Source organism: Sinocyclocheilus grahami, unplaced genomic scaffold (genome assembly GCF_001515645.1).
Source record: "Sinocyclocheilus grahami isolate Dianchi unplaced genomic scaffold, SAMN03320097.WGS_v1.1 scaffold129.1, whole genome shotgun sequence".
Classification (NCBI taxonomy): domain Eukaryota; kingdom Metazoa; phylum Chordata; class Actinopteri; order Cypriniformes; family Cyprinidae; genus Sinocyclocheilus; species Sinocyclocheilus grahami.
Genome location: NW_015505308.1, coordinates 895,567 through 911,130, shown reverse-complemented (window position 1 = coordinate 911,130; position 15,564 = coordinate 895,567). Strand labels below are relative to the sequence as shown.

The window sequence follows — 15,564 nt, the reverse complement described above, 5'->3', positions numbered from 1 at the left end:
TATATATATATATATATATACACGCATATATAAACTAATTGAAAATGTTTAGTGCAAGTATAAATCTGATCAAAGCTAAATAAACACAAGGCATGCTTTTTAAAACTTGTTAAATAAATATAGTTAAAATAATAAAAAATTTATAAATAGTAACAAATTATTAAAATAATACATAATGTGCACCAATATAAAATATTTTACCTACAATACATAAAAGTAAAGCATGGAGGAGTAAAGTCATAACATTTTTCTTTTTTATATATATATATATATATATTCAATAAAATTGCAATTTCACATCTTTTGAGATTTTTTTTTTATACCTGTAATCACTGGTGTTTTGCTGCAAAATGACAAAATGATTACGAATGAGAAGACTGATGCTGTGAGCTGGTGTTGAGGCTGTGATTTGAGTTCGCTGTAGGAGGCTAGTTTGTGCAAAAATGCTTAAGGGGTTGCTGGAAAATTTGCATGTACCATCTTATTGAAGGGAGGCTCTGCGGGTGATGTATTGCTTTGCTTTTTTGTGTGTTGGTAGCATGAACTGGTATTAGATCATTAATTTTAAACCATATGATGAAGATATTTGGCAAATCATGAAAAACCTGTCAAGGGTCGTGTTACATCCCAATATTAAAGGTCAAAAAAGTTAATAATAGTAAATTATGTTTTGTAATATGTTTTATCGTATGTGATGCAAATGATGCATCTTCTTTATTTTATTTTATTTTACTTTATATTTTATATTTTATTTTTAATAGATTTAATAATTGTATTTATTTAGAATATTGAATGACAATTAAGCACATTAATACAGTATTTTTTCATTAATAAAAATAATAATAATAATAATAATATTAGATTAATAATATTTTAAAACAGTATAAAGGTAGCACAAAAAATACTGCCATAATGTCTTTTTTTTTTTTTTTTTTTTTGTATAATTTTTTGTTTTGCATTCCAGTAAATAAAACAATGTTTTTAAATTGTGATAATTTTGCAATATGGTTAATAATTTGAAGTGTAAATGTCACATGTTGATTGACAATTAAGCACATTAATGCAGTAGAAGTAATTTAATTTTTTAATTAATAATAATAATAACAATAAATAATAAAAAAAAAAAAATACTACCATGATGTATATTTGCTTGATCGTTTAAATAATATATCTTATTATCTTATCTGCATACCAATTGAGATCATACAGTTTTTAAATTGTGATAATTTTGCAATATATTGTAGTAAAGAATTTGGGGGTTAGATATCCTTAATTTTTAAGGAAATTGTAGCATAATGCACCTTAATAATCCTAAAATAGCTTAATTTTTATTTAATTGAATATCCAGACATGTTCTTGACGGGGTTTCATGAGATTCCCTTATATAGGTTAGTTTAGACTGTGATAGGAAACAAATCTCTAAGCTGTCACACCAGCTGGAGAAGATGGTTCAATCGGACACTGCAGAACCCTGATCGGACGAGACTCTGCTCACAGACGCCTGAGCGCTGTCTGTCTGTGTGAGAGAGAGACGCCACGGCAGGAGAGGAGACGCACGTCCCGAGCACCTTCTCAGACAATACATCCACTCAAACATGTTCCTCCCAACTCCAGCTGACAGCACCTCCGGCTGAATTAATATCAGGCGCTCGTATTGCACAGATGTTTTCATGTTTGTGGCTACAGATTGTTGCATGAGAATTTTCCTGAGCTAAAAATACACATGCGATTTGTGACTTCTGACCCCGGCGCTCACCCCATCTGTCTGTAGTAGGACAATGCTGGTCTCCCAGATTGCCTAGGGCATGCACTCTGAGCGGTTGGGAGATTAGGGTTGGGGCGTGCGGATGTGCCCTCTGCTTCTCTACGTGGGCTGGAGCCCTGCACTGCATCTGAAATATTCATGCTGCTCTCAGGAGAGTTTCTTCCCTGCTCTGACTGTTCTCAAACTTTTTGTGCACCATTGTGCAATTTTATATAATCAAAAACATACTTAACTTTGATACGCAAATGCAGATAAAAGCATTAACCAATGCAGTGCAAGTGATGTGTTACCGTTCTAGAGTTTCTTTGAAATATATTAAATGTGCCATTAAACCAGATGTGTTATTCAGATGCCAAACATGCTGAAACTTTCTCAGCAAAATTCTCTCCAAACAATTTTTTCTCCATGACGCTAGTTGGCCTGCTAGAGAAAACTGTCCGACAGTTACTTTAATTTTCGCTATACTGTACTGTAATCTGCATTGCATTACTTTGAATATTGCATTACTTTGAATATTAATCCACACAAAATTGAAAATAGTCATCATTTACTGTTATTTTAGTGTAATTGGGATGCTATTATTATTAATATTATTATTTTTATAGTTGAAATATATTCATATAGATTTTAATTTGTAATATAATTTTTTGCATATTTTGTAATATTTTATATTTAGTTATGTCGATGTGTTTTATGTTTATTATGTTTTTAATCATTTTTATTCGTTTTTATGTAAGTTTTAGTTACTTTAGTGCATCAAGTTAAACTAAATGTTTTTTTTTGTTTATTTTACATTGCACTGAAATTGTTGTCATTTACTTAACTCCAGTGCTATTTTAGTATAACTGAGATACAGTTATAGTTTTATGAATATTTTAATTGGGTTTCATTTTAATATTTTAGCTATATTAATTTATATTTGAATTTTTATTTTTAATTGTTTAATATTTTTTAAATAATTTTAATGTTAATGTTAAAGTTTTAGTTCTAGTGCTGTGTGTGTTGTTGTTTTTTAAAATATGCATATATATTTTTATTAATATTTTGAATTGGTTTCATTTCTATTTTAATTATATTCCTTTTTATTTACATTTTTTATATTTTGCTTTTTAATATTTATTTATATTTTATATTTACTTTTAATTTTAGTTAATGCTTTAGTTGTCTTAGTGTGTTTTGTAATTGTTTTAAATATGCCTATATCGTTTTTATTAATTTTTATGTAAGTTTCAAACCTCTATGCATTTCTTTCGTCTGAGTAAATGATGCCAGGATGTTGATTTTTTGAGTGTTCTGTCCCTTTAAGTGCATTTATCTAGTCTGTTTCATACCACACAAACGTGCCGTATCAGCCAAGCCTTTTGATTGGTTCACAGCTTGTGATGTAAAGAAGAAATGCGATGATGCATTACTCCAGGGTCTTCCATCTGTTCTGTTCCCCTTTTCCCAGCTGGGAGAAGGGCTCAGTATTCCCTGACGGACCGCTGTCATCTGCCGCCCTCAGATGTTTGGCTTAACGCATAGACTCGCTCTCGAAATACACACACTCGCTAAGATTTACATCATTTACGTAAAATGCAATCCAAACAAGCACTTTGTTTAACGACTGCACTGCCAAAAAGTGTTAATTTGGCTCTGGGTTGTCAAACACATGTGGCTTTATTCTGTCTGGGTCAGTGTTAATTGATTGTAATTGGTGATGTGACTTTTGACAAGCTTCAAAACTGACCTTAGCGGAGAATTTGTGAATCTAAGTGTTTTGCTGCGCTGTCAACATTGTTTTAGTCTAAACTTGATGTATGCTCTCTTTAAATAACAGCGTTTGAGGCGGAGTTTGCATCCGGGGCTTTTGAGACGGATTTCTTCCCCGTGGACCACCACCACCTCAGCCACGGGCCTGCCCACCCTCGAACCCGGGCCGGTCAGATGGGACCGCAGTGCCAGCATCAAAGCACCTCATGATGGCCCTTCCAGCAGGTAATAAACACTCCTTTCTTATTCAGGCAATCCGTGTTTACCTTTAGACTAACTTGCACAACTTCACAAATGAACACAACTTAAAGGAATAGCACACCCAAAATGAAAATTTGTTGAAATGTACTCATGTACTCAAGTTTGCAGCACCCTCAGGCCATCCAAGATGTAGATGAGTTTGTTTCTTCATCAGAACAGATTTGGAGAAATGTAGCATTACATCACTTGCTCATCAATGGATCCTCTGCAGTGAATGGGTGCCGTCAGAATGAGAGTCCACACAGCTGATTCACTGCAGAGGTTTGATATGGTGATAGCATCGAGCTTTAAGTGTTTCTTCATGCGTTTGTTGACCAGCCCAGATCACTTAAAATGACTGAATGTCATTGCAAAATATGTCTGTATCTCAAATGCTGCAGAATCGCCATTTTCACCATCTTCACCTTGCTTCATTTTTGTTCAGTGTCTTTGGTGTTTTAGTGATTTTTAGTGGATGTCTGAAGACCTAGAGTAGTCCTAGCAGAGAAACGCTTCACATACACAAAAGCGTCCAGTTGCTTAATTTTAAAGCATTTTATGTGTTGTTTTATTATTTCAAACCTAACAAACACCTTGTTCATGAAACGTTTCGCTTGAGAAGTACACTTGTGCAGTCTAAACTGATGTGATATTTTATAATTTAATGCAATTTGTCCAAACACTTCCCGGGCCGCTGTATGTGACTCATGAAGTGTTTTGAAGCAATAATACATACTTTCTGAAAATATGAGTCCACGGACAGCACTTTTATCCGTTTGCCCTCATTTTGTTTTGTTTGTCATCATTGTCTCGTACGTTAGTGTCTCACACAGCTGTTGCGGATCGCCGTCAAGCGCTTGAACTTTCCAGAGCTCCTCCACGCTGCCTTACTCACTCCGTCTGAATGTTTGATTCAAATTTTATAATGTCCATCTTTGGGCATTTCTCCACCTTTCTACCTCTTATTTCAGCTTGAGTTATACAGACCAGCTAAAGTTCAGCCCATTAATACTGATATCCAGATAGCCATCTGCACTGTGTAGACAGAGAGTTTAAAGAGGCTTCCTGGAGACCCGAGAGCCCGGGTCGTGTTTAGATTCGGGCCCTTTTGAAATAAAAGCCCCGGTGAAAAATGGAGGGTCACACGGTTGCCTGCATGACCATGTTGAGGCTGGTTTTAAAGTGGCTGGTCTCCTGCGCAGCTTCTTAATGGATATCTGAAGAGTGTTCCCACAGCAGGAGGCCTGTTCGCTCCCATTTTTTAAAGTTGGCAGGAAAAATCAAGTTTAAATCCCTCTCCCAAAATAAGCCACTTGGACTGTTTTAACCCCAGAAAAAGTGCAAAAAGTTCGCCTTTTGAGAGGAAAAAGGTTATGCCGTGTGTATGTATGCACACTAAAATACCACTGCACTGGAGTCTAAACAACAAAACCAGCATCTCTTTGGCAATAAATCAACATTAATAGGTAAAACCATGAAATATCAATCATGCGTTTTCTCCTCTCTTACAGTTTGGTGAACAGTGATTCATGGAACAACTCGGTTATGCTCGGCCTTTCCAAGAGCAGGTCCATGTCTGCTTCATACGCTGCCTCCTCCGCCACCAACCACATCTATAGCAAGAGCCGAAGAGGTACAGCGCTGTGTGTGTGAGAGTGTGTGTGTGTGTGTGTGTGTGTGTGTATGTGTGTATTGAGTGAAAGGAGATAAATGGGATCTGGGAAAAATCAAGTTTAAATCCCTCTCCCAAAATAAGCCACTTGGACTGTTTTAACCCCAGAAAAAGTGCAAAAAGTTCGCCTTTTGAGAGGAAAAAGGTTATGCCGTGTGTATGTATGCACACTAAAATACCACTGCACTGGAGTCTAAACAACAAAACCAGCATCTCTTTGGCAATAAATCAACATTAATAGGTAAAACCATGAAATATCAATCATGCGTTTTCTCCTCTCTTACAGTTTGGTGAACAGTGATTCATGGAACAACTCGGTTATGCTCGGCCTTTCCAAGAGCAGGTCCATGTCGGCTTCATACGCTGCCTCCTCCGCCACCAACCACATCTATAGCAAGAGCCGAAGAGGTACAGCGCTGTGTGTGTGAGAGTGTGTGTGTGTGTGTGTGTGTGTGTATGTGTGTGTTGAGTGAAAGGAGATAAATGGGATCTGGCAGTGCCAGTGTGATTCCTCTGCTCTCTGACAGGTTACCCTTCTTCCAACATCTCACCTCTGGCTTCACCCTGCAACTCCCCTCCAGTCCAGGGCACTCCGCTCACTAGCCCCACCAACAAAAGCCCTTCAGTGGAGCTGCCGGACACAGAGCTTCCGCCGGGCGACGGCTCGCCACCACGGAGCCCCCACAAAGCCTTAACCCACAGTCAGAGCGCCCCCATCTCCAGCACCTCACAATGGGTGCCGCCTCCACTTTGTAGCAGGTAAAACCCCACCATTCTGTTGAGCTTCACACATTTGTGCACTGATTTTTTTGAGGGAAATTCATTTAATGTTTAAAGCAGAGCTTTGGGATCCAAAAGCATTGTAAAATTATCCAAAAATATTTAATAAATTAACATGCAGGTGTCGCGTCCACAAAACATCTATTCTATAATTGCATTTGTGTATTAATCATCTCATTCTTATAATTTAAATATTCATTTCATATTCATTCTTGCTGTAAGGTATGACATTATATTTTACAAAATATTTAATAAACAAATATTCAGGTAGACCGTTCACAAAACTCAAAACTATGATTTTATTTTTTCATATAAATAATTTAATTCTTATTCTAGAAATATTAATTTTCATATCTATGTTTGTTAAAAACACTCATTGCAATTTATTTAAAATGAATTGTTATTATAATTTTCAAAATATTGATTAATAAACATGCAGATGTAGTGTCCACAGAACTTAAATATATAATTTCATATTTGTATATTAAGTGAATTCTCATACTTGAAATATTTATTTTTGTATCTATGTTTGTTAAAAAAAATGAAGCATTTTTTATTACATTACACAAAATATTTAATAAACAAATGCAGGTGTAGCACCCACAAAACCATAATTTTATATTTGCATATTAATCATTTGCATATGAATATCTTTCTCATACTTAATTTTGTCATATCTGATTTTAATAACAACTCTTGTTGTAATTTAATTTAGAACTGTTATTATACTCCAGTCTAGTTATTATATTCACTTCATTTGCCTTTAAATATGTGCAAATGTTGTTTTACAAGTAGTTTTTCAGTGATATTGCTGAGAGAACACACGATATGAGTTGTAAAAAGGCCAGCCTTTTATTAAAGAGTTACCCAAACAATAGGATTGACCGCAGTTGCGCACGTCATTTTAAGTGTACTGGGAAATGTGTCCATTTTTTCTTTTTGAGGAATTTTGCTTGTTTGGATTCCTTGCAGGACTACTAATGAGTAATTTTGAGAACAGACAGCTAGTTAATATTCATTTTGAGCCCAATTCATCACTCCAGTCACTGTTTCCAAAGATCTGAACGTATCCTGTGGCCCTGGATGTTGTACAAGAGCGGACTGCAGCTTCAAGCCATTATGTGGTTACTGAACAACCACTGATCATTAACTGTGAAAAATGTCCAACATTGTGTCTAAATATTAACAGATGGACGAACACGGTCAGATCTCTCTCTCTCTCTCTCTATAGGTTTTACTCACAGTGGTCACTAATGTCCTGGCGATGGGACAAGGTCACCTTCCCCTTGACCTGTAATGAATGCTGGGCACAGAGAAACAGCTTGATTAGGTTCTGTCTGGCCCGTTAATTCAGAGAGCTCAACTAAACAACAGTGGCAATGGCTGGTCCTGCACACACACACACACACACACACACACACACGTGTACAGCACATATCATCAGGGGTTAGTCACCCAGAGAGGACGCCTCTCAATTTCAATGCAAAATATTAAAATATGCAATCATGAAATGCATACAGTATGCACGCATCAGCCGTTTCCTGCCTCTCCTAACTCATAAAGCATAAAAACATGAAGCATAATGAACAGATTCCAGTGCCTGCGATGATAGATAGTGTCTTTTTCTTGTTCTTAAAGGAATGTTCCCGAAGTCAACATGAAATGGCATTCGCAACGCATTTTTGTTTCATAATGTGGCTTATTTCTTAGTGAAACAGGAGAACATTCTGTGAGGGGAACAAAGGAGATTGGGAATTGATTCAATTCCCAGTGATTTAAAATTTAATTGATTGTAAAAATTATGAAATGTGATGACAGCAAATAGCTGTTTTTATTATTATTATTATTATTATTATTTGTAGTTGCAAATAAAACATGAAATAAATATTAACTGATAAATCATGCACTATAAGACCAGGAATGTACTGAAAAAGTAAATTATTATTATTATTATTAGTTGTTGTTAAAATGCAGCACAAGAAAATAACAGCAAAAAACTTTAATAAAACAAATAAATAAAGTGAAATTTATGGAATTTGCTATAAGTTTTTTTTATTTACTTATTTATTCATTATTAATTTATTTGTAATAACATTAACTGATAAATCATGCACAATAAAACCAGGATAATATACTGAGAAAGTAAATTGGTGTTTTTGTTGTTGTTGTTGTAGCTGTTGATAAACTGCAAAAACCTTTCATTAAACATGGAATAAATAAGACGGCAAAAAAGAGAAAGAAAGAGAATGTGATTTGATTTTATCCATTGGGACTTGATTGGTCGTGAAAATGATTTTGGAGTTTGATTTACTCCGTTTATGTATGATTAATTGATTTGATGTGAATGGTCTGTTGTGTGTGTTGTAGCTGTGGAAGACCGTACGGTAAACTGAGACACGTGGAAGGATCCATAGATGCTGGAGATCGAACCCAACAGTCAGGTATCGCCACCGTCATGTGCGTTTCTGAATTAGCATTTAGATGCATTTCACTTATTATCCATTTTGCTGTTGTGATCTGTGATATTACAGCTCGATCCTGGATTGTATCTCTGAATTAATATGTAATTGGTGTCTTCACGAGTCTTTCAGAGCTGTCAGTCTGCTCGAACGTGAAACATGACGAGACGCGTAATCAGGTTTTTTAATAACCTTGCAGACGAGCCGCTGATAATGTCGTCAGACTATGAGACCAACCACAGTGACCGCAGCGACTTTGCACTGAACGAGGAAGACGGAGAGGGTCGCATGAAAGCCTGCGGGACGTTCCCGTCTCCGGCGCTCGCACTGGCTGCTCTCATCCCACCAGAGGTAAACACCGCTTTTGCAGGACAAATTGATTTTTTATCACTGCAGTTTAGTTTAGGCAGGTAGATGGGGGGGGGGGGTTCCTGTCAGTGTTACAAGCCTACAAGCAGTAAAATTATACAGTATAAAGAGCTGCATAAAATCTATAATGCACAAACATACATCAATTGCATAATAAATAAGTGTTTTACATGCACTACTCTGGGTTTTTTTTTTTTTGATCATCAGATTGTCATCATACTGTCATCAAAACTAGTCGTTCTAGAATAATCGTTTTATTTATTTATTTATTTATTTTCTTTGAATATTTTTATGCATTGTTTTTACGTCTAAAGGGCCAGGATGATTAAATGTTAATGATTCAATACTGTATTTTATTAAACAATAAATGTCAATGCATAGATCACATTTTCTCTTTTTTTAATTATATGTTTTTAAAAATATTTTTCTTATATTATATAATTAAAGTTTAAAAAACAAGTATAAAATGGTTGTTTATTAAAATTTTGCAACTTTGTGTATATTTTATTTGCTAATGTTTTATTACATCAGCCACAATACTAGATATTATTAGATGTCATATTATGTTTTGTTTTTTTGTACTTTATATGTCTAAAGGTTGAGGCCAGGATAATTATATGGCTGAAATTATGATTAAATAATACATTTAGTTAAATAATAAAAAAGAATGTTAGTGTATAGTGCATATTTACTTTTAATTGTATTGTATTTTTCATCTTTTTTTCTGGTCAGTGTTAGAGGACCTACAAGCAGTAAAAATACACTGTATAAAGTGTTGCATAAAATATGCAGTATGCACGCAGTCTGCAGATAATGCACAAAACTACGGCAATAGCTTAGTAAATAAATAAGCATTACGTGCAGTTCTCAGGGTTTGTTTGTTCCAGTAGAACTAAACTGTCATCAAATTGTCATCAGAACTGAGCATTTGATTTGTTTTCGCTGTGGTTTGTTGACAGACTCTTTTTGTGTTATATGCTGTTTTAACTACTCTCTGTAGTAGTTTCATATGTGCCACTTGATTTTTTTATATTTTTTGTAATTCCAGTTATGTCTAGTGGGTTTTTTGTTGTAAGATGGCACAGTCCGTGATCTGAAATCATTTCCTCTGCAGGATAAGCCCATCTTGGCCCCGGAGCCGCTGGTGATGGAGGGCCTGGAGCCCCTCATGAGTCAGATCAACAACTGGAACTTCCCCATCTTCAGTCTGGTGGAGAGAACCAACGGCAGATGTGGCTGCATCCTCAGCCAGGTGAGACACTGACATCTAGTGGAGTATATGGTGACCCATACTCGGAATTAGTGCTCTGCATTTATCCCATCCAAAGTGCACACACACAGCAGTGAACACACACACACCATGAACACACACCTGAAGCAGTGGGCTGCCATTTTTTTGCTGCGGCGCCCGGGGAGCAGTTGGGGTTCGGTGCCTTGCTCAAGGGCACCTCAGTCGTGGTATTGAAGGTGGGAGAGAGCGCTGTACATTCACTCCCCCCACCTACAATCCCTGCCGGTACGAGACTCGAATATTAAAATCATATGTCCTTTTGAGAACCCATAGCATTATTGTTTGGAACCTTTTGTGTAATTTCAGACGTGGTTGAGGGATTTTAAGCTTTTTTTTGGTTTAGGTGTCTTACCGGTTGTTTGTGGACACGGGACTCTTTGAGACATTCAAGATTCCAGTGAGGGAGTTCATGAACTATTTCCACGCTCTGGAGAACGGATACAGGGACATCCCATGTGAGTCCTCTGCTGCAGGAGACATGTGTACAGAAATATGTTAACAATGAAATAACTGATGATGTACAACAGCTGCTGTGCGCAAGGCAGCTTCTCCTCCAGAGGAGTAAATAGCTCTAAATCATCAGTTCTGCTTCTTTGTGGTGTGTTGTGTCTCCCTCTAGTGCTAGTTTATCGTATTAAACCTAGTCTTCCTCCACAGATCACAACAGGATTCATGCCACAGACGTCCTCCATGCGGTTTGGTACCTCACTACCCAGCCTGTGCCTGGTTTACCTACACTGGCATCACTGAGTGACTCGGGTAAGAATCACACTTTATTACAGTTTGGACGGGTTAATAAGTACATACAGTGGAAATTATTTAATGCCTGTAAGTCAAAAGTATATATTTAGTTTGATTACTTCTTTTTATATAGACTAGATATGTGTACTTTCATATGTTTAAATTTATATGCTCATGTTATCTATGTTAATAAATGTAACACCATGGTCCTGTGAGGCATCACTGTTATTTTAGTATCATTAAGAAAGATACTGTTATAGTTTTATTCATGTTTGAATCAGTTTTTATTTATATATTTATGTTTTCATTTCAATTTTAGTAAATGTTTTAGCAGTTTTGTCTTTTTTGTAGTTTTTTTTTTATATATATAAATCTATACATCTATGTATTTAGTCATTTTTATTTCAGTTTTAGTACATCAAGTTAAACAAAATTAATGTTGCCTTGTCAACTAGCTGAAATAAAAGCTTTTTATATTTTATTCTATTTTGATCTTTTATTTTTATATTTTCCATTTTCATTTCAATTTTAGTTGTAGTTATTTTGTCATGTTTTTGTCTTTTTTTTCTTTTTTTATCTCTATATGTATTTATTGATTTTTATTTTTAGTACATGTTGAGAAGTGCTGCCTTGCCAACTAGATGAAATAAAAAAGCTTTATATATATTTGTTTGTAATTTGTTGTTTTTGTTTAAAATAAGAATTGAAATTAATAACAATAATATAATTATTTATGAAGAATACCTATTATGCGGTTTTCATATGTATACACCAAAGCTCATTTACATATGCACTGCAAAATAAGTTTTATTTAAGTGAATAAAGATTATTGGAATATGTTTCATACCTTTACGTTTCAATACCATTTCAGTCGTTCTGATTTACTTGAGTTAATCCAATATGTTACTTGCCATTTCTTTGTCATTATTTAGTAAAGTAAATCCTACAGCAAATGTATTTCAGTGATTAATTGTGAGAGACAGATAATGAAAATTAAATTGAGTGTTTTATACGGTGGTCCAGAGAGCTCAACATGCTGCAACTGATGAAAACACATGCCAATTGAAAAAGCACCAGCAAATAAGAAAATCAGTTTGACAACTCGTGTGCTGCAAATTCTCATAACACAAGCCAATACAGAAACACGCTGCAATACTCACAACATGACCAAATACAGATCAGGATGTTAAAATAACCAAAAACACACCTTGCAGGTGATCGATTAGATATGCAATATGTCCCAGCCAATTTCGTCACTTGTAGCGATCCTCTTGAAACATGTCCGTTGTGGTCTGTGCTCTTTGCAGCGCGTTTCTGTATTTGGTTGTTTTGTGAGTATTTGCAGCACCTATGTTATCAAACCGACAAAGTTGTTTTCTTAATTTGCTGGTGTTTTTTCTGTTTGCATGTGCTGTTTGCAGCTTGTTGAGCTCTCTCTGTCTAAAATGTAGTTTTACACCAAAAAAATGGCTTAAGAAACAATTTTCACACAAATTGCTCGTAAATTTCACAATTACAAAGAATTGGCAAGTGAAACATTGAATTAAATGTGAACTGAAATAGTATTTTCTTGTAAAACATACACTTTTATTTACAACTTCAAATCATTTCTTACAGTGTGGGTGCATGAGACCTTGACTAACATTATAAGTGAACTTCTGGGAAACAAACTGAAATGCTTTGAAGAGATATAAAGATTGTTAATCACTCTCTCTCTGTCTATAGACTCTGACGGTGGACCCGCTCCCAGCCACTCAAAGTACCTGATGTCCACGACGTATCCTGTAGAGGAGGAGGGTTACAGCTGTCTGTCCGGCCTCATCCCCGCTCTGGAGCTGATGGCGCTCTACGTAGCAGCCGCCATGCATGATTACGACCATCCCGGCAGGACCAACGCCTTCCTGGTGGCCACCAGCGCTCCTCAGGTGACACACCACACCATCATCACACAACACCGGGAAACAGCTGTTCAGCTTTCATTGCAAGGCATGGTTTTTCTTCGAGTGTTTACAAGGGAGTGCTAATTTCCTCGTATTGTAATATTAAGCACACGTCGTGCTTTCTTAGGAATCATAGAGGTACTTAATTTTCATTTCAATTTTAGTTGTAGTTATTTTGTCATGTTTTTGTCTTTTTTTTCTTTTTTTATCTCTATATGTATTTATTGATTTTTATTTTTAGTACATGTTGAGAAGTGCTGCCTTGCCAACTAGATGAAATAAAAAAGCTTTATATATATTTGTTTGTAATTTGTTGTTTTTGTTTAAAATAAGAATTGAAATTAATAACAATAATATAATTATTTATGAAGAATACCTATTATGCGGTTTTCATATGTATACACCAAAGCTCATTTACATATGCACTGCAAAATAAGTTTTATTTAAGTGAATAAAGATTATTGGAATATGTTTCATACCTTTACGTTTCAATACCATTTCAGTCGTTCTGATTTACTTGAGTTAATCCAATATGTTACTTGCCATTTCTTTGTCATTATTTAGTAAAGTAAATCCTACAGCAAATGTATTTCAGTGATTAATTGTGAGAGACAGATAATGAAAATTAAATTGAGTGTTTTATACGGTGGTCCAGAGAGCTCAACATGCTGCAACTGATGAAAACACATGCCAATTGAAAAAGCACCAGCAAATAAGAAAATCAGTTTGACAACTCGTGTGCTGCAAATTCTCATAACACAAGCCAATACAGAAACACGCTGCAATACTCACAACATGACCAAATACAGATCAGGATGTTAAAATAACCAAAAACACACCTTGCAGGTGATCGATTAGATATGCAATATGTCCCAGCCAATTTCGTCACTTGTAGCGATCCTCTTGAAACATGTCCGTTGTGGTCTGTGCTCTTTGCAGCGCGTTTCTGTATTTGGTTGTTTTGTGAGTATTTGCAGCACCTATGTTATCAAACCGACAAAGTTGTTTTCTTAATTTGCTGGTGTTTTTTCTGTTTGCATGTGCTGTTTGCAGCTTGTTGAGCTCTCTCTGTCTAAAATGTAGTTTTACACCAAAAAAATGGCTTAAGAAACAATTTTCACACAAATTGCTCGTAAATTTCACAATTACAAAGAATTGGCAAGTGAAACATTGAATTAAATGTGAACTGAAATAGTATTTTCTTGTAAAACATACACTTTTATTTACAACTTCAAATCATTTCTTACAGTGTGGGTGCATGAGACCTTGACTAACATTATAAGTGAACTTCAGGGAAACAAACTGAAATGCTTTGAAGAGATATAAAGATTGTTAATCACTCTCTCTCTCTCTCTGTCTATAGACTCTGACGGTGGACCCGCTCACAGCCACTCAAAGTACCTGATGTCCACGACGTATCCTGTAGAGGAGGAGGGTTACAGCTGTCTGTCCGGCCTCATCCCCGCTCTGGAGCTGATGGCGCTCTACGTAGCAGCCGCCATGCATGATTACGACCATCCCGGCAGGACCAACGCCTTCCTGGTGGCCACCAGCGCTCCTCAGGTGACACACCACACCATCATCACACAACACCGGGAAACAGCTGTTCAGCTTTCATTGCAAGGCATGGTTTTTCTTCGAGTGTTTACAAGGGAGTGCTAATTTCCTCGTATTGTAATATTAAGCACACGTCGTGCTTTCTTAGGAATCATAGAGGTACTTATACTAATACAGAAGTGGAATTAATGACTAAAGTACCTTCTATAATAATTAACAATAAGGGTTTCAAATATGTGATTTAATCAAATCAAGAAACAAACAAGACTGGTGTTTATTTTATATTTAAAAATGCTGTGTTGCATAGAAGCCTTCACAAAATTGACAGGTGTCATGAACTATTATCTGTATGTATATATATACTGTATATACAGAATTCATTACACCTATACATATATGTGTGTATATATATATAGTACATGTAGCATTATTTGATCAAAAATACAGTAAAAACAGTAAGATTGTGAAATATTACTGCAATTTAAAATAACTGTTTTCTATGTGAATATATAGTGAAATGTAATATATTCCTGTGTTCAAAGCTGTATTTTCAGCATCTCCAGTCTTCAGTGTCACATGATCCTTCATAAATCATTCTAATATGCTGATTTGCTGCTCAGTTATTATTGGTGCTCAGTTTTTAATAATGGTTCTTATTATTATCAGTGTTAAAAACAGGTTTTGCTGTTGCATATTTTTCAGAAAACTTTTTTTTTCAGGATTTTTTGAAAATCGAAAAATCTAAATAACAGCATTTATTTAAAAAATAGAATCTTTTGTAACATTATAAATGTTTTACTGTCATACTGTGATTAATGCATATTTGATTAATAAAAGCATTAATTTATATATATATATATATATATAAACACATACACACACCCCCCATACATTAGAATGGAAATATATAATATAGCTTTGTATCATAGGAATACATTTTTTTATATATATATATATATATATATATATATATATATATATATATATATATATATATA

At 35.3% G+C, this 15,564-nt stretch overlaps 1 protein-coding gene across 2 annotated transcripts in view; it reads left to right on the top strand.

Annotated features, from left to right (window-relative positions):
- The window catches only part of LOC107590531 (cGMP-inhibited 3',5'-cyclic phosphodiesterase A-like), a 103,610-nt gene that overhangs the window by 72,197 nt on the left and 15,849 nt on the right, over window positions 1–15,564 (top strand). For both annotated transcript variants that reach the window (XM_016279307.1, XM_016279306.1), the window contains 9 exons: window positions 3,585–3,742; window positions 5,269–5,390; window positions 5,957–6,188; window positions 8,577–8,650; window positions 8,868–9,019; window positions 10,152–10,289; window positions 10,672–10,783; window positions 10,986–11,087; window positions 14,373–14,572. In XM_016279307.1, the coding sequence (XP_016134793.1) occupies window positions 3,585–3,742; window positions 5,269–5,390; window positions 5,957–6,188; window positions 8,577–8,650; window positions 8,868–9,019; window positions 10,152–10,289; window positions 10,672–10,783; window positions 10,986–11,087; window positions 14,373–14,572 (1,290 nt within the window). The remainder of the gene's footprint in view (window positions 1–3,584; window positions 3,743–5,268; window positions 5,391–5,956; window positions 6,189–8,576; window positions 8,651–8,867; window positions 9,020–10,151; window positions 10,290–10,671; window positions 10,784–10,985; window positions 11,088–14,372; window positions 14,573–15,564) is intronic.